A 26228-nucleotide genomic window follows, 5' to 3' on the forward strand; every position below is an offset into this window, starting at 1 on the left:
TCCTTCAAAGCCTTCAAACTGTCTGCTAGTGTGAAGCGACGGCAGCAGGAGAAGTCGACGTTTTCCTGCTTCGACCTCTCAAAGTTCAACACTTGAAGATGAAGTCTACAGGCCTTCAGTGCTCACGAGCACGTAACCAGCCAAGATCCAGGACACTGAACTGAGCCGAGCTTTTGTTTCAAACCAGGAAGCGTCTTCCAGGACTCCGCCTCCAGCCTCCCGGGCTCTCGTAAGCCACTCCTCCTCATCCACCCCGTGTGTGTCCAGTGACTCACCAGTTGTTGACCTGCAGGATGGTGAGGCCAGTGTCCTGCGCCAGCTGCTTCTTCTGCTCCTCCGAAGGGTACGGGTGCTGCAGGGGGACAAACGGACTCATTAACATGCCGGTAGAACCTCACAAGGTCGTTTGTTGTTGTGGGCCTGAAAGTTTCTGCTAATTAGTGTCAAAGGAGGGAGGCGGGGCTAGACTCATCAAGAGAATATGAAACAGACTATAATTAATATGGTAGTGGCGAGCCAATTAGAGAAAGAAGCCAAGTGGAGAGAGCCTGTTAATTGGTGTGTGTGTGTGTGTGTGTGTGTGTGTGTGTGTGTGTGTGTGTGTGTGTGTGTGTGTGCGTGCGTCTCCATGTAGATTTAGGACAAACTTGAGTTCTACAGTGAGGACATCTTGGTTGGTCCCCATCATCAAAGCCCAGGTCGAGGGCTCGGTTTAGGCGTGAAGGGCGTTTCACTGCTGGAGAGGCCGTCCTTCTACACACCGAACCGTTTATGCAGCAGAGCTACAAATATATTTGAATGGAGGACTAGAAAAACTACAGTAAGAAGAATGTACTAGTACTCTTGAGTTCCAAGGCCACTTTAACTGTAGTATCAAAACACAGCAACTGCATTCAGTACATGATGCTAGAAACAGGAGAAAATTATTGTGGTAGTCCAACTACAATCAATTAATATTGGGTTGAGCAGAGAGCCAGAGAGAGAGAGAGAGAGAGAACTGCAGGTTTTTACATCATGATATAAATGGAGAAATATTTCTGGTACTCAACACTAGAAATGAAAAACCATCTTTGGAACCATCTGCAGCCACGATGAGACACTAACATCCGCTTTGAATAAACAGTTTGAGCTCGCAGAGCGGAGAGGAGTTCGCCAAAGGTCATGCAGCTCTGGGAACAATCAATCATTTTTCGCTGCAACAGCTGACAGCCAGTGAGAGTTGCCTCATCTGTTGACTGGAACCAGCTGCTGCAGAGGCTCGGCGGCACGTCGCTGCCCGTCCCTGACCCACATAACCACACTTTCAGGGGTCTTTTCACAACTCTGAGTGCTGCTAAAGTTAATCAAACTGCAGATCAGGGCAGAACATCACAAACGCCGACCACATGGTTCAGAACATCTGCCGCCATCAAACCATTAGAGGGAACTAAGAGCCGCCCGTTCCAACCAGCTACTTTAAATTAGTTTTTCCATTTTGGGAGACTTTTTACTTTCCTGTCTACATTTTAGAGGGAAAATATTCGGCCTCGTGCAAGAACCAGTGAGGATGAGACTCGCTTTAACTGAACCTTCACACCAGGAGCAGTGAGACCTCCAACATTCCTCTGACGACAGCGCTCCTCTTCACCTGGATGAAGGAGGCGGAGTCCAGTTTCATGCTCGTGTTCTTTGATTCGTTTGAAGCTGTAGTGACGGAAGAAGTGCAGACTACTTAACCTAAAAGTAGAAATACCCAGATGGAATTCCACAGTGGTAAAAGTACAGGTCTCCATTCAGAACTCTCTTTTGACAAAAGAGGTATTTCAGATTGAGTTGACTTCAATCAAAAGCACACGTTCTCCACGTTCTCCATGTTTGTGAGCTCCAGCGCTCCCTGGAACCACTGACCTCTAAAGCTGCTCTGACTGTTGTGTCCTCCTGAAGTTGTCAGGTTTCACCTAGATTTCTTTTCACTTTATTTTCTACAGAGTACCTAGTAAGTAGTGTATTGGCAGTAAAAGTAGAAAGTACTCAGAGGTGAAGGAGGAGAAGAGAGCAGGAAGGAAAAAGAAGGTGAACGCGACCACAGTCCTGAGCCCAGCATCCGTCCACAGGACCACCCCTCGCTTCCTACCTGTTGCCTTTCACAGTAGAAATGCAAGTCGAGCGGTGAGGACGAGGGGAAGTACAGCAGGAAGGTCACTGCAGCGTTCACCTCATCCAAACTTGCTGAAACTGAGGGATTTACCACCACAAAGGTGGCTCGCCAAAGATTCACCACATCCTCCTCACCAGGAAACCAGGACTGAGAGTCTCTGATGTCCTCTTCGGGGTAGCTAAGAGCGCCATGTTTCCCTGAGATCTGATTGCAGCTAATTGGCCCAAACTACTTCCACTTTGCCACAAAGAGCTTTTATCACATTTTCATTCTTAGCGCAGGAGCCCTTCCCCAGGAGGCTCTTTAAAGTGATACCTGATCCATAAAGGGTATTCAAGTACTCACTAATAGGAGTCTTGAGCTCACAAAGATGTTTTTCCCCTCTGAATCACTTCTTTTTGACCCCAGAATGCAGAAAGATCCAGCCACGTGTGTTGAGCTTGAAGCTAATGGAGACCGGCGGCTAACAGCAGTTAGACTTCCAATTTGGAGCCGCTGTGAACGAGCACACAACTGAAGTTGTTCAAGTTCATTTGTTTTGTCTATGCCGCCGTTAAGAAATGAGGTTTAGCTGCTGATAATTTAGCCGCTGCGAGCTGCTACACAGGAGAGAAACCAGCCATCAGCAGGTGCTCTGTGGGGATTACGGGTGCCAGGAAGATGATTGAATAATTATTGTTGAAGCAGAATGTTCCAGGACTGCTTCTGTGACGGTATCCGACTTACTAGGTGTAAACGTGATGCATCGCTAACATGCTAACATCTACTTTCCCTGGAGAGAAAATAATTTCAAAAATGGCCCAACAGTTTTACAGAGCTGATCAACATCCTCAGCGTTGGACTTTGGTTCTGTAGCGTCAACAGGAGTGTTTTTATCACTCATAAACAGAGTCAGAGGTGAGCAACACACACCCTTCACTGCAGCGTTACACACCTTGAACACACACTTGTACCTGCTGAGTTGTTTCTTAGTTTCCCTGTAAACCTGTTAAGAGGCTGTAATTGTAACTCTGTGTGTGTGTGTGTGTGTGTGTGTGTGTGTGTGTGTGTGTGTGTGTGTGTGTGTGTGTGTGTGTGTGTGTCTTAAGCCACTTTCAGGGATACAAACCAGACAACACCAGTTAATTAGGGACAGCATGTTTGGGTCAGTTGTTAAGCGTAGAGGTGGTTTAGAACCGCCTCCGTGGCTCCGCCCCTTTAGGACACCAGCATTTGGTAGACTGGTTCTGAGGGAAGAGTTGATCTTGAGCTCAGGTCACGACCCAAGTAAATATTTTAACACATTAATGATGCAAAAATCAATTTGTTTCTAATAAATCAGTACAAAATGTCACATTCATGAGTCCAGGAGAGATCATTTTAAGTTCCTCCAAAGAATTAAGACTCTTTCTGCTCTGTCAGCGGCATCGGCTGCCTCACAGTGATGCTCCGCCTCCTCTCCTACCACGCCATTGACATCACATTCTGTGCTCCACTGCATTCCTCCACAGTCGCGTGACCCAAACTCATCCCTGCTTCTTAAAGAGTGAACATGGCCGACTCTACATTAACATTTGCCTGACGTCACCTCCTTCCTTCACGTTTGTGGCGAGCAGCGGCGAATGTTTGCATGCGTTAGCACCACCGCTGGGACAGTGAACAGTGAAACAGAACTCTTATCTGTTTCTCTTATTTTATGTTTTTTTTGTTTGTTTGTTGGGCATCAAAAATAATTTTTAAAATGTCACTTGAGGAAAGTCTGGATATTTGTTTGAAACTGCAGGGGATAAAGAGTCTACGTGCGTGTTCCTCCAGGACGCTCTTCGCCATCACGGTGTTGAACGACTGCCAGGTCCTTTCCAGCCAAATAAAAACACTGCACGATAAAACCCTCGATTAAGATTTAAAACTGAAGAAAAACGTGCGTCTCATCATGCGTGAGGTGGGAGGATTGACAGGAGAACTGACCACACCCCCTGCCAGTCAGGCAGTGTTCAAAATACTCGGGGCAGGTTATTAGTTATCGAGGTCTCCAGGAATTTCAGGGAGGACACGATGAGACCTTTATTTCAAGAATAAAGAGAAAATAAACCCTTTGATCTTTCTCAAAAAGTGTTTTTTTCCAGTGTCTTGTCAGCAGCTTCCCTCCATCTGTCCGTCGGCTCGGCTTCGCTTGATTATCTGACGGACGCTCATTTACGCTGTCAGGGAAGAAAGGCTGCACCGTGATGTATGTGACCACATGCTGGACATTTCTGGGTGTTATGTATGTTGGGCTGGAGGGTGGGGGAGTGGGGGTCAATAAAAGCGACCCCCACAGAGAGCTGGGCCCCGGGGACCTGTCACAGAGGTAATGGATGATGTTTTCACTGCAGGGTGAAGGAGCCACAGAGCAGCCTCCCTCGCGTCTGATCACAGGGGCCTTTATTTTTAACCAAACCCAGAGCCGCTTGGATACGGAGGTTCAGATCTGGTTACAAGACTGAGTCCCGCTACAGGACTTTTATCCAGATCCAGATCCAGATCCTCAACGCTAACCAGACACGGGAAACTACATCAGACATTTTGTCAATGAAAAATTTAACTTGCATCACAAACGTGTTTTGTATTTCAGAGTGAAAACTGATTGAGAAACTTTTATTCACCTTCCGCTTCACGCCGAAAGGAAACGCTGGAAATCTTTCTCTCTGAGCTGAAAATGGTCAGGTCAAGGAAAGACTTCCAATTCTGATATCCAACCTTTAGAACAGCTTTTGGTCTCCATGCAGTTCCAGAAAAAGTGATTTTTTCATGCTGCTTTACTGCAAACTGGTGACTTGAAGCTCGTTCATATTCACGCGTGTGCGTGAACATGCTTACACCTTGGGAATTAAAAAATACATTCACCAAGTCACTTCTCACGTGATTTCAATTTGGCGTGTTCCTTAGTAGCAGGTACCACGTAATGGCGTGCATCAGTTGGTTAGTACTGCTATGAAACGTGATAACATGATGGAGTGGAGCAGGAACGAGGCCTGAAACTCGAACATAAACGCTCCTGGTATAACGTCTGGTTCCCTCGTCTCCAAGTCAATGACCAGAAATGAGGTGTGGTTACCAGCAGCTGCAGGTGTGTCAGAAGACCTATCAATAAATATGATGGAGGGGTGGAGAGTCTTAAAAACGGGGGTTGCTAACAAGAGTCTGAAGGAGCCTACAGAGGCTGTGGAGGTCACCAGTGGTGGTGACCTTGAAGTCATGTGACCCTGGTGTAGTTCCTTCCTAGGCTATCGTTAGCTTAGCACTGCTAACGTAGCATCCAGGCTTCCAGCATCATCAGAGGGTTCATTAGTGAAGACGATCTTGATGAACTGAACCTGGAAGATCATCAACTTTTGTTCACCAGAGCTGATTTACTGGTTCAATCACCACAATCACATGGAGCGATCCTATTGGCTGCTGGGGGAGGAACCAGGGGATGACCACTTCCTGTTGGTGGAGGAACCAGGAGACGACCACTTCCTGTTGGACTACACACACACCTCGTCCCCGACATGACCACTTCCTGTTGGACTACACACACACACCTCGTCCCCGACATGACCACTTCCTGTTGGACTACACACACACCTCGTCCCCGACAGGACCACTTCCTGTTGGACTACAAACACACCTCGTCCCCGACAGGACCACTTCCTGTTGGACTACAAACACACCTCGTCCCCGACAGGACCACTTCCTGTTGGACTACAAACATCCTCATCCTTGTGGTGCTCTTAATGTATCAGGGCTAAACTATTTTAATGGTGGATAAATCAACCAACCAAACAACAGAATGAAACATCCCTGTTAGCGTTAGCATGGTGGTGTCGTAGCAGCCAGCAGCTACAGTTTGGTTCAGTTTTACTCACTGTAAGACTGAACCTGCTGGGTCACAGCTCCGTTGTGTACACAACTCAAACTCACAACCATGGTGCAGGATGCGGACAAGCTAGCAAGGAGGCTGAAGACTACGGGTGCCTGTGCCCACTTCCAGCATGTCACTTAAGGTGTCGGAGGGCGAAGTAAACATATTCGTCCATTCATCACGATCATGTGTTATTATGAAGTTGTCCAGTATCATCATGTCTTTTGTGTGTGTGTGTGTGTGTGTGTGTGTGTGTGTGTTTGAGGGGCGTTGATGGCGGCTGAGCACATGTTGGTGCCTGCATGCCTCCCATCCGCCCACATCTGCAGCTCTGTGACAGTAAACAGCTGCTGATGGATGGATGGAGGTGTACCAGTGACCTGTGACCCCTGACGGTTGGAGGCCAGGGGGCGGCAAGGTCAGCGCCGGGGCTTCCTGCTAACTCATCTGTCCCGCTCGGCTCAGGAGGCCCATTTCTCAGCCAAGCAGGGTTGAAGCTTTCCTCTGTAATTGTGGCGCTCACTTTGAAGTTCCTCTCGTCTCTTCAGGACGGAGGCGGGTCATTTTTTTAAAAATTCAGACGCTCCGTCGTCTCAGTGCCGGGAAGCACTTGGAGGTGAAAAGTCCTTCCAGCTGTTCTGAAGGAGTCACATGTGTGATTTCTAAGCCAAAGCAGGTCTTGAATGAGTTGGTGACTGTAAACAAGTGGCAGCACACGCAAAAAACCAAAATACATCTGTGAGCGGGAGGGAGGTCAATTACACGCTAATTACTCCAACAAGACGATGCCTTCCAGCTGATTTTTGCACCGTTACATGAAACACTTTGTAACATAATCATCAAAAAGCAGTGTGTGTGTGTGTGTGTGTGTGTGTGTGTGTGTGTAAACAGTGCATTGGCTTGCGGTTCGCCTTTACGAGCTGTGGCTTAGAGGAGGCAGAAGGATTTTCTCTGCGACTTCAGGGGAGGCAATAATACAGCCGACACACACACACACACACACACACACACACACACACCAGAAGCTCCGCCTCCACCAGGTTGGGAGCGTTATTGCGGTCCGAGCAATGAAGCATTAATATCAGTGAGATTTCTAAATTCAGCCACTGAATCCGTCAGCATGCATCGCCGCAGCAACAGAAGCATCAAACTGGCTAATAAGAGATAATAAACTCCAGCTGCTCCTCCAGGGTTCAGGTGGACTAAAAAGATTCATCACACAGAACTAAAAAAGCGAGCATCAACAAGCTTGAGAAGAATTTCTGCACTTTTTTCTTGCATGCATGAAATTTCATTTCCTGAACTGAATTTTGTTGTGAGAACTGAAGACAGAATGGAACGGACTTTCACACAAATGAACAAAAAATAAGTGAACATTTCAATTGAATCATGCTGAAGAGATTCTTGATCATTCAGATTAAAATATCAAATAATGTCATTCAAACTTTACATTTTCTTTCTGCTCACAGAAAGACAGATTTAGTTTTTTTGTCCAACTGCACTTTAAATCTGTTTCAGGGTGAATTCATATTTGTGTCAGAAGCAGAGACTTCCTCAAAGACTGAACATGGTGGCTGTTGACCTCCCACGTAGAATAAAAAGAACCACAAGTTCTTCTTTCTGTAGCTGATGGGTCTCCCGTCAGCGTGATGTTACGCTCTCATCAGAATGACGGTGCTGATATGTGCCAGCATGAAGACGATGACTCAGGCGTTGTTGGACAGTATTTCTCCGCTGATGAACTCAAACGGAAAACAGAAGATTCACCCACGTAGACCCGCCTGCATGGCGAGGAGGGAGGGGGGGACGGTTTAGGCTGAAGACCCCCATGGGCCTCTGTTTAATTGATAAACATTATAATTTCTGTGATTTGTAAAAGCGATGCCTTCATAAATGACTAGTTTGACGATGACGTGATCTCAATCAGACCGAATCGCTGCAAGAAGGTTGGTGAAGTTGGTTTTTCTACCTGATGAAAAGCCACCTTGGTGGAGCCTCTTTAATATCCGCCACAGCTGAGCTTCATTTGCTTAACTTTGCCGCCATTTTGCTTCATTTGGTGATCCGCTTTGTTTTCTTAATCCTGCATCAAATGTTCTGTTGTTGCCCTTCACACAACCTTCACCTCCCTCCCTCCCTCCCAGGCACCAGCGTCTCCTCCCCCTCCCATCGTTCGTCTCACCTCCCATCTGCCGCAGGACTCTCTGTCCTCCAGGTTCAGCTCGGGGTCCTGGCAGAGGCCGCGACCCCCGCAGAGCACCGACGCATTTAGCCTTTCCATGTATGGATGACGGCGGGGGGAGCAGAGAGGCTCCACTGGCCTCAGACAAACCTGAGTCAGCCAACTCCTCCCACCGTTGCTGGCCAGCTTCTTTTTACTTTCACGCTCGCAAAATCACTCGTTTCCCTTCAGGTTTTTACACCGAACACAACCATAAAAGTGACGATGCAGGCATCCTGAATTCTGTTCCGATAAATCTCTGAGGGGTTCTTGAATGTTTTAATTCTTAGACAACGTCCAGGCCACAAACTTTTAATACTGCTAAACTACACAAAACATAGAATTATATTTTACAACAAAATATTTTTCACATATTTGGACAGGGTGAGCAAATAATTAAAAATGATTAGAACCAAATATTCCCTGCAACCAAGCAAGCCCTATTTCTCATTTAACTGTTACAAAACTCTTTCTTCCTTTTTTCTCCATACATTTTTTTCTTAAAAATACTGATAAAGAAACTAAATTCCTAGATTATTCCCATTCTAAACGTGTCAAATTCTTCGATTTTTAATGATGAAAATATCAGAATCAGCAGTCAAAGCCTCACAATGTTGTTTTGAGACCGTTTTTCACCTCTTTAATTCCCAGGATAACGACTTCCCATGCTGGCGCGCCGGACTTCACGTCAACCAGTCTTTGTCATCAAATCAACAGCAAGAGGGAGACTGAAGTTCTGCAGCTTCCTGGAAAGGTTGCTGTGACGTCACGTCACTTAGCACGCCAGTGGCACGAGAAGCATTCAACGCGTGTCACAGAGCAGCGCGTCCACTTCAAAAGGAAAACACAGTAAACCAAAAAGCAATCCTGGACGTACCGTCAGGTGCTGGAACAGCCAGGCTCTCAGGATGTTGGTGGCCACTTTGGGGAAGATGCCTCGTTTTTTGTTGTGTAGTTTGTCTTTGTCGGGGTCGTCGTCGTCCCCCGTGCTGGGCGAAGCCATGCCGTTATCAAGACAGTCACCTGAACAGCACAGAAGACAGGAACGTGCCGTCAACATCCTGGGTTTTCCTGACATACAGAAAACCCAGCTGGGTCCGCACAGAGAGGCCGCATGAGAGGGATAGCGAGGGAACTTCAGGGTCAACGATGGTGGCTCAGCAGAGTACCTCACCATGGCAGCTCATGTTCCACGCCTAACCTGCGTGGAGCAAGGTAACAGTAACGCACAAGCCCCACCCCCTGACCAATCACCACTCACAAACAAGGAGGCTGACAAGCTTGTCCATTGACTTCAGGACGAATGTGATGCACAACCCTTGTTGCTATGTGAAGGTAAACAGAGGCAGTTTTGGAGAAAAGCATATTTTCAGATTTTTGATGGAGCTATGCTAACCCTTCCCACCCAATACCATCCACCGGGCTAAGCTAACGACTGTGGTCTCAGCTACCTAATGCAATACAGAAGAGAAACGCATCCATCTTCGAATCGATGGGCAATAAAGAGCATTCTAAAAAAAACTGGGGTGTTTCCTTTCCTTCAAGTCCCCAAATCCACGATTAGGAATTAAGAGATCAGGCTCATTCCTGCCAATCAAACTCTGACGTGGAACTCACTGTCAGAACTTCTAGACGCTCCGAAGTTGTTCTGCAAAGTTGAAGCTCTAACTTCACTGAAAGGGTTCAGGACTGTCACACTTCCATTTGGACACAAATCTGCTTCATCAGACGGGAGTGGAGCGCAGCCAGACCTCCAGCTGCTTCTGCTTGCTCGCTGTCGGCTGCTGGAGATTCAAACATTGCTTACACCTCGCCAGCTCCCCAGTTAACCTCCACGGCCATGGAGCCAAATGTGGTTAATAAGAGACATTTTTGGAAAAACCTCAGTGCAGCAGGACCTCAAATGACTAACTTAGAAGCTGAAGCCAAACTCCCCGGAATACTTGGCCGGCACTTGGTGTTAATTTGCCATCCTGGAGAACATAAACAGAGAAACAAGTCCTCGGCATAAAAGGCTGTAACTCTGTCACTCTAAAATGGCCTCATTGTCATGTGAGAGTTTACGGAGTGAGAAGCAGGAAGGAAGGAGGACGAAGGGAATCAAAGGACAGGACTGTTCACTCGACAATGTTAGGAGAGGGTTCCACTCCCATTAGGAACTTTAATCAGAAGCCATTTTGACATGTAATAGTAGCTGGGAATGAAACACTGCTAGTGGACCAACCCCGTTTAGGTGGAGCAGGGCCCTGTGGGCCCTGGTACTGCTGGGTCACTGGAATACATCAAACAGAATTTATCACTTGACAGGCTAACTTCGGGATTAAACTATCTTCTTAATTGTTTACAATTGTTGGCGGTGTGCAGGTTAAAGGTCAAGGTTGCTGTGACAGGCACAACTGTGGTGCAGTATTTCTGGTTCCACCACAAAGCAAAACCCCAAAATGTGACGAGACACTGAGTGGCTGTCATTTTGTTTTTTTCTGGTTGAGGAAAGTTGATGACTTTTTTAAAGGGTAAAGTTCCGCACACCGTCACTTTAAACCAATCACAACGGAGGAGAGGCGGGACATCTGCATCACCACGGACATCAACGACGACAATGGCCGAGCTTGAGAACCAGACCATGGAGCTCGCCACGATTCCTTGCATGGCGTCTCCAGCTGGGAATGCAATGCTTGGGTGAACGCAGGTGCTCGGTGCCTTTTCCTTCGTAACACCCACAGAACAGGAGGTCGTTCTTGTGCTTACAGGACACTCACAGGTATCTCAGATGAAGATTTGAGGGCTACTTAGACCTAAATGGTTTAACGCAACTGGGAAAACTGGGCCCAGTTTGTTGGGGAAGAACCTGACTGGCCTCGACACCTTGGCTGAGACAGAACTGATCGCTCACTTGTGTCTGAATCCCTGCAGCAGCGTCCAACATCTGCCGGAGAGATGGAGGCCAGGCGAGCGGCGGCCGCTGCAGCAGCACATCAGTGCACATTGTTCTCTGATGACACGCTCGAATGCTCAGCCGTCCACATACTTCTGGCCCTTTTTGAGCCATAATTCAAGCCTCCATTTTTTTCATCTGTTCTCTCAAGCTCAGTCCTTCACCCCTCTCTGTATATTTATTCCGAGTGACCTCAGCAGTGAAGTCACCTTTATTAGAGCACTGGATTGGTTGCTATTCATCTGACCCCTCCCACCGTCGCCAGCCGAGGAGAAATGGGCCGTAGTGGAAATGTGGTGGAAAATAAAGACTTGCTCTCCAGTGAGCTTTCTTCCAACAGACCTCAGCCAATAAAGCTTAGAACAAACAGTTCTTAAAAAGCGCAGCGATGGAGGAGGCAGGCAGCAGAGCGACCAGCCAAGAAGAGGCAGAACAACGGCTGCAGGATTTCTAGTAAACTTTTCTCTGCCTGTCTGTTACTGTGCATTTCAGATTAAATACATGAAACAGAAAAACAGACCAACTTGAGTCTGAGGATGACAAATAGGCAGGTTTGGGTTGGAAACTGAAAAATACTGCTCGGTTTCCAAACTGTTTCAGTTTCAGACGGACCAAAGCTGCATGTCTGTTGGCAGGATGCGTTTGAGGGGGAATCGTAACTCTGGTTCATCAGCATGCAAGGCAACATGGTTGATTTTAGAAGTTGTTAACCTGATGGCTTTGGAGACGCGGGAGAGTCCACGTGCTGAGCGGGAACCTTTGGTGTTCCTCCTCAGTTCCACTGCTCTCAACACACCAATGCGCCTCTTCCAAAAGTCAGTACAATATCGTTACATGTCTGAAGGTAACTTTTGTTGGAATACTTGAAGTGGACCCTTGTGACATGATGGGACAATCAGTGGCCTCCAGGTCATCTGAGTTTGGGACCCCTGGCCTGGAGAATCTCCTGTCTTCTGAACACTTTTCCATACCGATCATTGATGGAAGCATGGACTAAACAGGATTTTATTTTGGAGACATTAACTTGTAACTGACACTTGTTACTAGAGAGGGAGCTCATGAGATTACATTTACGAGCGGGTTGGAGAACATCGGGAGGCTGGCTTTCGTGGATGTTTTATTTGTCGCTTGTTCCTCTGCTGCCAGTTGTGTCTCTGCTTGTCATCTGACATCCGTGCAGCTGCTTCTGATATTTACGATTGCAACATGAAACTTTGTCTCAGTCGTCCTCGGCCGTCCAGTCCTCACACTTCTTTCCGTTACCCACAGCTCCTCCTGCTCTCATCAGTCTGCAGGTTGTTGTGACATCGCGTTGTCACAAAATATTAGCAGGTTGCGTTTGGACCTCTTTTTCTTTCGAGAGCAAAGGAGAGGGAGGCAGCGTGTGGACGGAGGGGTGTCAATAAGCCTCCGGGAGCTCGCGGTTCAACCTAATGAGGCCGAGAGCTTGTTTATAGAGTTACGCATCATTTTTATGATTATTTCCACCTTTTCAGGCTGTGCTGCTCTGCAGAATACTGCCTCTGCTCAGGTGGAGCGAGGCCCTTGTCCACTGCTGACTCTGGCTGGGCTTGGAGCTCCCGCTGCAGGCTGCCGGGGTCTGACGCCCTAACCTTGGCCTGGCGCTGTTAAAAACACTGAGGAGAAAATGAGCCTCATTAAACAGGCGCAGAAAGCGCTGTAAAAACACCGCGCCCGGCAGCTTTTAGTGGGTTTTCTTAGTTGAAATGCAGCATTCGTGTCACAGTCCAAACCCAGCAGGAGGGCGGCGGGGCGGGCTGCAGGGTCACCAGCTTGAATCATCATGGCAAACTGGGCTGGGAAAGCGTTTGCTCGGCGCTCGTAATGGGCAGAAAAGTACAGAGAGCCGCCACATTACTACAGCGCTGCAACTCGCTGGACGTGTAACCAGCAACCACAGAGAAACATGAAGTGCTTGTGTTCAACCTACGTATGCATCTTTGTGCTGTGTGCACCAGGGTGATGTCACCACAACCTCTCAACACGGCGCTGCATGGTGGTGACCCGCAATGTGTTACAATTACACACGTTAGCATGGAAAAATGTGAAAGTCAAACTATTAGGATCAACAACTAGGGATGAGTCCTGGACTACTCACCCTTGCAGAGCTCAACAGAGACCCGCCCACCTTGGTTCTGGATGGTAAAATCCTGTTCATGTTCTCCATAGAGGAGTCGGTTATTAGCCATGCTGTCATAACTATCCGAGGTCGACTCAGCACCAGCGAGCTGTAAACAATGGTACATTTCTAAGAGTTTTATTAACGATGTCATGGAGAATTACTACACTACCCACAATCCCTGAGTACCAGTGGCCTCCCTGATTACCACAGAAACGTTTACCGAACCCCTCAGTCAGCCATTTTGACTTTCAGTTCCCACCATCATTTGGGAGAAAGTAAAACTGTGTTTCTGCATCCAGGTTCCTAAGAAGAACATTTAAGTACTTTGATTTTATAATATTAAGTTTACAGGTTTGCTCGCAACAATGAAATGAAGTTATGTTATACGATCCTGGGAGGGAAATATCATTTGCATTGCCTTATGGGACGAGTCATCCCTTTTACTCCAGATAATCATGTCCACAGTCTTGTGCCGTCACCATTCCTCCTTCCCTTTATTCACCAGCTACACACTAAAAGTGTCTGTCAGCCGTTTACCTGACCTTCTCAGCGCCAAAGTGACTTTTACTCTGAAAGGCGCTGAGAGTGGCGAGAGTCAACCACAACATCTCCAGACGGCTCAGCTCTGTCTGAAACTCTGGGAAGCTGCGGCGGTGCTTGTGGGGGGGTTTGGATCCTGAGAGCATCTCCACATCAGCTGGTTCGCTGAGGGTCAAACAGGCGAGGTAGAGAGGTCCAAGGGCTTGTTTCAGTTGGCTCGTAACACCGGCGACTGGCCAGAGCCCAGCAGCGTGAAGGCGAAGCAGCTGCTGTGTTTTCTACTGGATCTGCACGAGCGTGCGTTCACAGGTCAGTTACATCACATCTTCTTCTGAGGAGGACCAATGTTTCAGCCTGGAAATACTTTACTGTGAGCTCAAGAGACAAACGTCCACTCGAAGGTCATGACGCCTGCACGGCGTGAAACTCCATGTTTACAAAGACCGACTGAGACGGTCGCTCAGTGTCAGTGAGCTGAAAACCAGAGGATTCTGCTCACCTACCGATTGATCAGTAACCTGACGCGCCAGACGGTTTGATGGAGTTCGTCAGTCAGCAGAAAAGTGAAAACATGGTTTCCACGGAGAAAAGCCTTCGGTGGCGTTCTACGTCCTTTCAGTTGGGATGCACCTGGTGCCAGAGTAGCATCTACGCTAACCTCTTCATTGTTGTTTTGAACCAACGATGTCAATGTCATCACACCTGAACCCCGCCCCTTTCTCCCCAAAGGATGCTGATTGGCTGAAAAAGCTTCTGGTGAGGACACAAACGCATCACTAGAAGCCTGACACGATGGGAGACGTGCGCTTCACTGCATCTTCACCCGTGAGACAGAAACAGAGACTCTTCAGTTTACTGAGCTGGTGATAAAACACTCAATTGGACAGAATTCATGTCAACGCCTCACACGCACCTGGGCGACTACGCCGGCGGAGGTGGAGCCGACATCGATGGGTAGAATGTTAATGTCAACCGACCCGCCGGACCGGTTCAAGGTGAAAGGCGAGCAAATGAAAACGCAGCATCCCTCTGTGCAGACACTCACCCGACAGACAAGCCAACCCTTTTTGTTTGTGCGGTCAGCACTTTTATAAATCTCTACAATTTTCCACTCAGTTTCATTCAACTGAAACAGCTTCGCTGTATATGTGTGTGTCCTGTGTAACTGCATTTTCTGTGTATTTACCTGCTGAATACATGAATGGATATGAACCATTTTAACGGGTGTTTACACGGCGTGCAGCGTTATTTATCTTTCCCTCAGCGAGCAGGCACCAACATAGCCATCTTTGTGAGGACCAGTCGGAGTCTAGAACAGGATGTTGTGAGAAAGTGGTTCCCACCTTCAAAGAGCAGTTTGGGAGATCAAGACTTGGTTTTAAGGCTCCAGCCGGGTTTAGGCTCAGTTTAGCGTAAGGATGGGAACCAGGCCATCAATGTCCTCTCAAAGATAGCTGTTGGCCCGCGTGTGTGTGTTCTGGGGTATAAAGCTCCCTTTCTTCCTACTCGGCTCGGCCTCCACGTCGTCTGTCAGCCTTCATCACCCTCTCACTGCCTCCTTTCCCTCCACGTCTCCCTTTATTTCCAAACTGCTACATGTTGGAAAACCTTTGCCACCCTGAATACACACTCACACACTCTCTCCACACATGAATTAGTGAAAGAAGGAACCCCACACACACACACACACACACACTGCAACATTCATAAACAGGCACCAAGACACTCCAAGTCAGTCAGATAACTCGACTCCCAACGTCCCTCCTGCTGACCGAGTTTGATCATCTCACCTTGCTCGCTGCTGTTGTCGCCGCTGTGAGACGTGTGTCCACCGCTGGACGGTCCCGGCGTCCCAGTGGACCGGATAGACACTGCGTCATCGTGGTCTCTGCTCCATGAAATCTGCAGAGGGGAAACCAACGGAGACCAGTGAGACTCAGAGGCTGACATTCACGTCTGGTTGAGGTCTCCTGCAGTCTGGTTCCTTGGCTGAAGGAAATGAACAACGTGAAATGACCTTAAAAGGAAACACCAACTTTTTGATAAATGGAGTGGGACAAAAAAAAGAAAGAAAGAAAGAAAGAAATTAAACAAACTTTCACAATACTTGATTTTCATGAATGGAGTTTGGAACTGATGAGCTCCAGCAAGTCTGACTGGCAGTTTGTCCTATTGGGCTACAAAAGTCATCCTAGCCTGAATGCAAACGTGACCGTTGTCATTTTCTAACAGGGTTCTGAATTCCTTGCACGTGCAGACGTTCTTGAACTCCTTCAACATACAAGTATAAACTTCTGATAGATTAGGATTCAAAATTCAACCCTTGTATCATTCATGCGCCTTGATCTGGCCAGCTGGCTTCAATGTAGGTAAAATCCTATTCACTGAAATGAATTAATTCAATTAATAAAATTGAAGTTATTGAAATAAATTTCACAGGTGAACTCCAGACTGAAGACATCTGACTTTGTCCAATGGAAGAAAAGGTCAATAAAAAAAAGCTCCATGCCATTAGGAATAAGCTCAGCCTGGATCTCACTCTCACGCTGCCACTGCCAAACTGATCTCACGCCAAACAAGAGGAACCCCCTAAAACGCTCCTTTACGAAAGAAAGGCTGGATGGGTTAAACAGACGTTCTGCACACGCAGGGGAACTCTGAACATCGGGGTTTTTCATTTCAGCGCCAACATTCATCCTGAAACATGACAGACGCGACACAGTTGGCGTGTTTTTATTTGATGGAGGTGAAGTGGAGCAGGACTGAAGATCTTTACTCAAAGAACCTCCAGTCCTGTTAAAATGCTCAAGTACTTTTTGTGTTAATATTATTTGGCGTGTGTGCATTCAGTGTTTGATCGGACTCAAGTTAAATCCGCCGTGAACAGAGTTAGAAACCGGTGGAATGTTTCTGGGAATACTGCTCAGTGGGAGATAATCAGGAAGCACGACGATCCCTGTTGACTGGAACTGCACACCAGCATCTTGGCTGAAGTCTGAAAGATTTAGATCTGCGATGCACAATAATAATCGACAAGTCATCGGTTCCGGCGCGTTCTCGGCGTGTAAATATCACATAAACTAGCTGCTCAAATGTTTTCCTTTCGTGAAGAACTGACAGCAGATGCCAGCAACATTCCTCCTCACCCACGACAGAGAGAAAACACGTTTACGTGGGGCCATCAGGTGGGCTTCCCCTCGGGGCTCCCGTAGGTTGTCTACACGTTTACGTGGGGCCATCAGCAGCGTTCTGAAACGTTGATGAAGTAAATCTCTGACGGGATCAGAGGAGGCTGCGTTCAGGAGTGAAGCCTCCTCATGAGCTCAGTCACGTCTCCACACAACAAATATTCTCATTTGACCGGCAAAACTAAAATCCGTGGTTAAAAAAACACCCACCCACAGACCGCTGGTATGAAATCCATATCAGCAGAAAACCTATTTTCTTACGTATCGTCACTGTTCGTGCTCCCAGTTTACTCACCGTTACAGAAAGAATCAAATCATGAACATCATTTCTCTCAATTATTTCTCTTCAAGTACAGAAATAAATTTGAATGCTTAATCCTAGAAGACAGAAGAAGAAGAAAAAGAGAGAAGAGTCCCGCCCACAGTGTTTGATTGGCAGGTGTGCAGACGCCTGATATCTGCGAATGCTCCACGGCAACGATGGCGACTGAAAAACCCCAAGGACCAGCAGGATTACTGGTTTATAACCCAACAAATGAAGGCACCAGCAATGGGACCAGAGGTTTGGGTTACTGGTCATTCAACGCCAAGCTGCTCCGCTTCACTCTTGTTGGCGTTTCAAGGGTTAAAAGGCTGTCAAGTGGCTGCTGAGAGCTTCACTGCGAGGCGGATTTAAAGCCAGACGGCCCGACTTTTCACCTCTTTTATTTCTGCTTCTCTGGGAAAAGAAACGTCTCTGTGAGTCCAAGAGAAGAAGAAGAAGAAGAAAAGGAAGAAGAAGAAGATGAACGCTCGTGTGTTTGATGCGTTCAGATAAAACCGCTCAGCTCCGACTGACTGGCTTCCAACAGCAGACGTCTGCTCATTCTTGACTTTCTGGGGATTTCATCACTTCTGCTTTGTTTAACAAACCCTGCAGAGCAGCAAGACTGTGACTGAAAACTGAATAAATGACTGAAATTGACGGTTGTTTCTGCATCTTTCAGCCAAATCTCAAGGTCATCGCGGCAGAGATCTTCCTATTGTTCCTCCATGAACCAGGAGCGCCGCGTCGATCAGGTAGATCATTATCAATACAGCCATCAAAGCCCCACAAAAACCACGTCAGCACAGCAGGCTGGGCTCTTTCTGGTCGAGGCCTCCCTCACTCACTCAGGGACTGACGCTCTTCTTCCCCACATCATAGCTGACCGCTGCATTGAAGGAAACACTCATTTTTCTGCACTTCTACTGCTGAAGCCGGACAGAACCAAACTCCTGACGAGTTCAGACTTGGAGCAATACTTCAAACTCAAGCGTGTCTGTCCTTCAATATGTTCTCACTTCTTTCTGACTCTGGAATGCGGGAAGAACCAGCCACGTATACTTAGCTTGACGCTAACGGCTAACAGCAGCTGAAGTACTAGGAAGGGAAAACGCCTCTTTTGGCTGAAGAATCACTTGAACTGCTTTTACTGCCTTCCGTGAATGTTGAGCTCAACTGAGCAGACCTAAGTTGGTAATCACGCTGCTGCTCACCGGATCCAGGTGGTTCCCTGACGACCTGATGAAATCCTCGCTGTCGGACTTGTTCCCGTCTCTGTCGTCTATCACCAGGTCGATCGGCATTTTCCCTTTCAGGCAGCTGATGTATCGATGACAGAAGTTATCGCAAAGCTCGTGAACCTGCCAATTAAAACAAATGTAATTTTGAAAAAGAACAGTCGGCTCTTCCCACAGAAATATCAGTACTCTGAGGTATCCCGGGAAAATTTCAAGCAGCTGTTAAATAAAGACCCCGTGATGTGAAACAAGAAAGAATAAACACAGCGAGGGTTTGATTACAGGACGTCCAGGTTTCTGTGAACCAAATAACATTCAAAATATCGACAATTTTAGACGTATTACTGGAGTAACAGAGGATTACAGTGGTTTTAGATGAGGATTAGGCCGGGATTAGCAGCGCATGTTGACATCTTTGCTTTAATCTCATTACGTTAGATTAAACAGCATCTGCCGGTTGAATCAGAGTCTGATAAATAAATAGGCTTTCTGACCTTCTCCAGCTCCAGGAGGTGGAAGCGCAGCACTTGTATCGCCTGGATCATCTGCAAAAAACAAAACAAAAAACAAACAGTAAAACTCATGAAAATAAGGAGCAAACATCAGCCTGATCATTCCAGTCACCTCTGACACTCATGCTGGAAAATTACTTCAACAGATTATGAGTGACTCACCAAGTTATCCAGCTCTGGATTGGATGAAAATAAAGGCTTCTCTGATCTGACCTACAATTAGGAGAAGAGATTCTTGAGAAGGGTGTCACCCTGAAACAGTTCCCACCAGCAACACTCGTCCAGTTTCCATCCAGATCTGTCACTCATGTTGAACAAGTTTTCAGACAATTAGCAACTCTATGTGCATTTCCACCCACGACTGTTAAATATTAGGTGTTTGTTCATGGGGATCAGCAGCAGGGCGGCTAATTAGCCGGTCTACCGCTGCAGAAGAGGAGGGCACGGCGAGATGACATCATTCAAGAGCGCCAGTCAAATGAACATGAATACAAACAAAAGAAAACAAACAACAGGAGGATATCTAACTACAGGTCATGTCTCCTCTGACTGCAGAAGTTATGAGGATTAATAACAATTAATAATAATAATAATTAATAAATAAAATAGCACAACAAACAAGCTGGAGGCTCCGGAGCACCCTCTGCTGGACTCGCTACGTAACATCAGTCTGCATTTTATGTGCTGTAAAAAAAGTTGTTTTTTTTTGTTTTTTTAGCATCAGCACAGATTGAAAAACTTATACCTCAAAATGTTACCGTGGTGACGGGCTGATAAACCCGCTAGGCCCAAAAACACGACATGCTAATTTCATCGGTTCCAATACAATTCAAGGTTTTAACTCCACCTGCTTGGAAAAGACGGCAATGTCCTCGTTGAAGGAGTCCGAGGAGCAGACGTCTCCTCCGGCCACGCCACTCTCTCTGGGTGTGCAGGTCGCCAATTCACATTTTTCAAAAATCAGTGCGAGCAGAGGGAACAAGGGATGTCTGGAGAGGGAGAGAGAGAGAGAGAGAGAGTGTCACACTCTTCCGCACGCATCCTCCCACCTCAAAATGTCTTAAAAGTAACTAAAACCTACACTCGAGACAGTGATAATTAGCCGTCTCTCGAGTGCTCCTGTCTGTGGATCCGTCATAGAAACAGCATCACAAAAGTCCTGAATGATCAAAGCTCATTAACATGAATAAGAGTAAACGTCGCTGCATTTCCCACTAGGTGGCGCTCATGTCTGTGGTGCTGTGCACTGCTCGGAGGAAAATTCTAACAGTGAAACTCTGATTTCGCCAGGTTGTGTGGCGCTCAGCAAGATTTATCCACCATTTTACAGCCACAACCGTAACAACAGCGGAGCCGGTGACGTGAGCCTGTGCTGATTGTAGTACACGTCACTGCCACCAGGTGGAGAGAGGAGCAGTGAACGCCAACTTGAAGAACAAGACGCCGCATGGACACGCCCACATTAAGTTCCTTGACGTGTTTTTACTAAAGGAGACAACCCGCACTCACTTATTTTAATTAATCGCACAAAGTACTAAACTTAAGAACAACAGTTGATCCAACTTTGAGAAATAACCTACGATGAACCAGAGCACAAGCTGAAATATGTACAGAATTGATGTAATGAACCAATTCAAAAACAACCAAGAACACAAACTTGAAAATGAGAGAATTTCAACAATATTTGCTCTGTCACAGTGACGCTGAATGACCACGGCTGATTGTGGCACTTCATAACCTCCAGGAGCCTCTTCCCTTCATTTATTGTGATCTTTCATTCAAGAAGACACAAAATGTTTGAGACATTTTTGCAACAAAGAGTCCAATGTGCACGATCGAAGGCGTCTGTATCTTTTGACTGACATGTTTTTAGTTTCGTTCATTGACCGTCAGGTATCAGACCGTCGCAGATGATCGTGCAGCCATGGAGTTTCTGCACTACAATGAAGCACCCACCCTGACCAGCAGCAGTTTACTGTCCTGCTACACACACTTGCGCTTCCTGCTGGTGCTGTCAAAGTATTTCATTTGTTTTCCTGTGTGGGATATTTTTCCCTCCACTGGTTCCAGCAGAAGCCTTTTCTGTTTTCACCGTCTTGTCACAGAGCAGCAGGATTCACTTTGTCGTCCTAGAAAATAAATCAGGTTGGCCCGGCCCGGCCCGGCCCGGCCCGGAGGTGAAAGGGTACGTTGACCCAAACACTGAGCCTGAACAGATGAACGAACCAGGAATCCTAAAACGAGACTTTCGTTTGTTTTATTTCCTCAACAGTGGCGCTCGTCATACCCATAAATGGCATCTTTGTCCCTCTTGACCGCGTCGCCCGCTGTGGCCGCCACACTGCTGCTGCTGCTGCTGTGGCTGGACTGGGAATACTGGTGTGGGGGGTACGGACCAGTGGTGGCAGTGGCAAGGTGCACGGCATGCAGGGAGCGGTGGTGGTGGTGGTGGTGGTGGTGGTGGTGAGGGTCTCCGTACACTCCACCCGTCCCCTCCAGCCCATAGTGGGCCAGGTCTTCATACTGGAACGCAGAGACAAGCAAGACATGTGTGACCTTTGACCTCTAGCCAACAGGACTTCACCTGAACGTCATCAATGTCGGGCAGATTTTAGTTCAACTGATGTTGATGTTCAAACCGACCCTTTGACCATCAAAGGGCGGTTAAGACGACGGCATGATTCGTTTCACTGACGTGAACATGACGATGATCAGAAGACGCTGAATTTTACCCAACAACAAAACAAAGCTACCAAGTCGTCACCAGGTCAACTTAGCATTGGCGCTGACATCACAACCTTCGTTCAACCAAATATCAACGTTGGTGGTCGGCGGTGATCGGCCGTCCTACAGGAGACGGCGCGTTAACCTCACCGGAGGTCAAATACCTTCAAACGCCACCAGTGTGCACGAAACACAAAGACCCTGAAAAATAAACAACGAGGAAAAGTGCAGCGACCCGATCAACAAGTTCGCCGTTCTGCTCTAAAACAATATTTCCCGTCCGCCACTGCGATCTGAAAATAATCTCAAGGTGAATAAAACGGCTCAGCAAATGAGAACTCAAGACTTAAGAGTCCGTCCAGGGTTCCCGTTTTACGTCAACGAGATCAGAAATTCAAGGTTCGTACCAAAGAAGGGGTGTAAACTTGAAACCCCAGACCTGGAAATACAAACCAGTTTCATGATTGAGGGCGTAAAGACTCAATAGTGAGTAAAGACTCAATAGTGAGTAAAGACTCAGACGAGCAGGGCCTGGATGAACTGTGGAGAGGCCGACTTTGATGCGAGGCTGCGGTCGCATGAGGAGCGGCTGCTTCCTTTGAAACCTTCATTTAACATGGATTTTCAGATGTAACTTAAAAAAAGGAGCGTGTCCATACAACGCTGAAATTTTACTCTCGAACAAGACAAATAATTAGAAACAGAAAAAAAAATTCTGACGTTCTTTTAAAACTCCTGCAAATCTACAATACACAGATGAACAATTTATAATCTCTCAATTCCCTTAAATAAATTAAATAAAGAGAACCAAAAAAAAAACTAAATCACCAAAACAAGTTTGATTAAATTAAGTTGTTTTTTTTTACTTTCCTTGAGATTATTCCTCCAATAATTTAATTTTCATTAGCTGTCATTTGCTTTAAACGCTGCGTGTCTGGACGTTATTTCACTTTTATTCTTCCTCTGGTGATTTTTTTTGGTGTGCGTTTCTATTTAATGAAACTCAAACGCGTCACAACTTCTGTTCTAAAGTTTTTTTAAAAGCTCTGATTAAAATGGCGGTTAAATAAAATTTCCTGCGCCTCTGATAATTCCAGCAGAAGCTGCTGCTCGAACGCGTTTTACTCTTCTCGCTTCTATCAGCTCGGCTTGGAGGGGTTTTATCAGCCGGGAGCGGACGCGCCGTGCCGGCCTCCGCCCGCTCCTCCGCCCGCCGCGCCGCAGCCGCCGGGGCTCAATTCACTTACATTTGATTTTAATTTCACATAAACTTTAATTTCTGCTTTACCAAGCAGCGGAATATTAGCCATTGAACAACTGAAGGATTATTTTCTAGACGAAATTAAACACATTTTGATGCTTCCAGGTTTAATTTTAGTTGCTGATTCAATGTGTAAAAAAACACAACAAATAATCAGTAATTTATGAAAAATTTTGGAAAAATAGGAGGTGCGTTTTAGCTGAGGGTTCCCTCTGCTCGGTCCTCGTGGGCTGAACGGATTTATGTTAAACTTCCACACACGAAATGGGTTTTATTTCAGCTCGTGAGCTTTGAACATTTCGTTTTAAAAACCTTTCGAAAACAAACCCGACGCTCTGAGCGGGTTTTTCACGCGCATCGGCACCGATTTTTATTTTTTCAAACGGAGGGAGAAAAATAAACAAAGAAATGTGAATTCCTAATTTAGCTTCCACGCGTGTATCAGGTTCCTTTCGCATTGAGACGACTTGGAGCGAAGTTTCTCCTCCACAAACCAAAGTCAATCATTGAGTTCAGCTCCGAAAAACTCCGAGCTGAACTCAAACCCGCGTCACCGACACAACTTGGCTTTACGCACCCGCTGCGCCATCAGCCGCGTTTCTCCGCCCGAAGTCCAGCTGACTCCTGCGGGGCCAAACGCACATCCAACTCCCCGGTACCGGAACGCTACTCGGTTAATTCCGTGTGAAATCCACAGCGAGTCCCGCCGCGGGGACAAACGCGCAGAACCCCGCAGGCTCCGCGGGACCGACAGCTCGGCCAGACGCCGTCCCGTTCCCGGCTTCCAGCTCCCGGCGGCTACACCAGCACTCAGCAACCGGGCCGAAACTGATCCGGTTACATCCAAACCGGAGGGTTCGAGTGACGCAGACCCGCCGCTGCGCGTTCCAGCCGCAGAGGTGCGTTCAAATACCCATCACGGCTCCGGCCGGGTGAGCGGGGGGAGGGGGTGAGGAGGAGGAGGGGGGTTGGGGAGAGAGACGGTCCTCTTCTATCCTTGCTTAAAGGAGCAGAGACTCCTCCGCGCGCCCCCGTAGCTTCCACAGGACGCACGCGCGCGCTCCACCGAGAGTGAGGGAGGGTCAGGAAGGATTCTCAAAGATTTGTGATCACGTTTTCAGATGGGAAGTCCAGATGTGCTCATCTACCCAGGCAGATGTGCAGCTTCTGAAGCAGCGCGGACGAGGGCTTCACCTCCTGGAGGTCCTGGCTTTTAAAATCCAGCGTCTGACCAGGAAACTTCTGAAAAACCGCCTCAAGTACGGCCGTCACTCTGATTGGTTCAGAACGAGTTGTGATGTCAGCAAGTCCTGGTCATTGACGCATCGGCCCAGGATGCTCTCTGCTCTTCGTCAGAGCAGAAACGTCGACTCATTCAACCCTCACATTTAAGCGCTGCAAAGAAAAATAAGACTTCTGGAAATTCCGTGAGTTTTCATGAACATCGACAATGTTAGCAAGTTTCACTGCCACCGCTGTGGCTGCAGTCACCAGATCAACACCGCAAATCGACCGCCAACACGAACCCATCATTTTTCTTTCTACCTCCAAAATTCAAACTGCTGCATTGAGACACGTCCAAGCTAACCTTTGACCTTTGACCTTTGGATGACAGATCTCCACATCCTGCATTTTTCTGCACGCATTCTTTTGAACTTGAGCCAGAGAAGCAAACTCAGGACCTCCACAGATGATCGAAATCAAAGGAAGTTCAAATGTTGGAGATGAAATAATCTGAAGGTGCCATCGAGGCGACGACGGTGAGGACCAGCAGACCCGGAGACATTACAGCTTGGACTCGTGCGCCACTCAGTGTTCGTAAGGCGCCATTACAGTCTGACGTCATCAAAGCTGCTTCCTGGACACTGTTGGAGGGGAAGAACACAAATACTTAAATCTACACTTCAATTAAACAGTATGAGTTTTACCTGAAGTTTCTTTTTTTAATTTTGTTACAGATTCATGTGTTAATGAAATGCTAAAAAAAAGCAATGAATGCACGTGAAGACGTTTCAGGTGGAAGAGCTTTAAATCAAGAAAAGTCACCTGTCAGTCCAAAGACGGCAAACAGAAATCACATGAGAATCTGTTGCGTCACAGATTTGAGGTATTTTCAAACATCCACTAGGTGGCGCTACAAAAACCACTCACCCCTTCATGAATGCTGTTGCTGTACATCATGTGAAGACAAGACAGTGTCTCTAATGAAAATGTTAATCAGCCCCGTAGTTTTGGTGCGATCAATCAATTTCTATCAATCATCAGTTCTGAAAACGTCACATTTCACTTCCGTGTTCAGAATCGGAGAGCATACGACACCATTTCTACACATCTTACATTTTAAATTCTTCAAATGAAATACTTGACCCTCCCATAGACGCTACCGAACAATAAACATCAGCATGTGTTTTCAAACCCTGGCACATGACGACGCTGCGGCCAAATCACCTGAGCGAAGCTCCTCTGAGGTCCAAACTCTTTGTTTTTCATTCGTATTTTTCTCTCTTCGTCCATGTTGCATCTCACTGCTCCCTTCCACTGAGCAAACCTTTACTTTGCATTTGGGTCCCACTCACTTGTCCTAACTTGATAGGGACGAGGGTGGTTCAACGGTCCAGCCAGTTACTCGTCACCGCCTCCTCCGGTACAAAGAGGTACTGCAAGACGGTGACGCTCGGCACTCACTAGTTAGCATCTTAGCTGTCATGGGAACCTCTGAAAACACATGAACCGCCTGAACTTTCGTTTAAAGTCACTGTGAGGGCAGTGGCACGGTATGATGTCCCAGCGGGCCGAGGAAACCTCGGTGAAGTTACCTGAGGTCCGCACCGGTCGTCCCTCCACCAGTTCCAGGTAATTGGAACGACCCCTGAGCCGCAGTGGGCCCCTAATGCCGGAGTCGTTGTAACACGAGAATCCAGACTCTTCGACAGCACAGGGAGACCGATTGGACTTCGGTTCCGCCGTCAGCTGGTGCTGAGAAGTTAGCATTCAGATTCAGAAACCTCGCTGTACCTCCCGTACCTGCCGCCCACGGGGGTAAATAAAGGTTTCTGGACCTGAATTCACCTGTTAGCAGCGCGGCAGACGCCCTGGAGCGATATATGCTGCCCCCTACTGGCGTGGAGGGGGAAGAGACGGAAGATGGTCACTGATCACC

General features: G+C 47.3%; 1 protein-coding gene across 4 annotated transcripts in view; it reads right to left on the minus strand.

The window, feature by feature from the left end:
* Nucleotides 1–23980, minus strand: part of meis1a (Meis homeobox 1 a) — a 40450-nt gene extending 16470 nt beyond the window's left edge. For 3 of the 4 annotated variants that reach the window (XM_086212362.1, XM_086212364.1, XM_086212363.1), the window contains exons 1-9: nucleotides 23646–23980; nucleotides 21371–21606; nucleotides 19931–20072; nucleotides 19246–19296; nucleotides 19066–19116; nucleotides 18548–18694; nucleotides 15632–15743; nucleotides 9101–9246; nucleotides 276–352 (exon numbers count right to left, since the gene is read on the minus strand). In XM_086212362.1, the coding sequence (XP_086068488.1) occupies nucleotides 276–352; nucleotides 9101–9246; nucleotides 15632–15743; nucleotides 18548–18694; nucleotides 19066–19116; nucleotides 19246–19296; nucleotides 19931–20072; nucleotides 21371–21606; nucleotides 23646–23657 (974 nt within the window). In that variant the 5' untranslated portion in view covers nucleotides 23658–23980. The remainder of the gene's footprint in view (nucleotides 1–275; nucleotides 353–9100; nucleotides 9247–15631; nucleotides 15744–18547; nucleotides 18695–19065; nucleotides 19117–19245; nucleotides 19297–19930; nucleotides 20073–21370; nucleotides 21607–23645) is intronic. The other variant, XM_086212361.1, reaches the window with a different exon arrangement.
* Nucleotides 23981–26228: the final 2248 nt, after the last annotated feature.

The sequence above is a fragment of the Aulostomus chinensis genome, chromosome 8 (assembly GCF_037954235.1).
Source record: "Aulostomus chinensis isolate RoL2024-O1b breed Wild chromosome 8, RoL_Achi_v1.0, whole genome shotgun sequence".
NCBI classification, from domain to species: domain Eukaryota; kingdom Metazoa; phylum Chordata; class Actinopteri; order Syngnathiformes; family Aulostomidae; genus Aulostomus; species Aulostomus chinensis.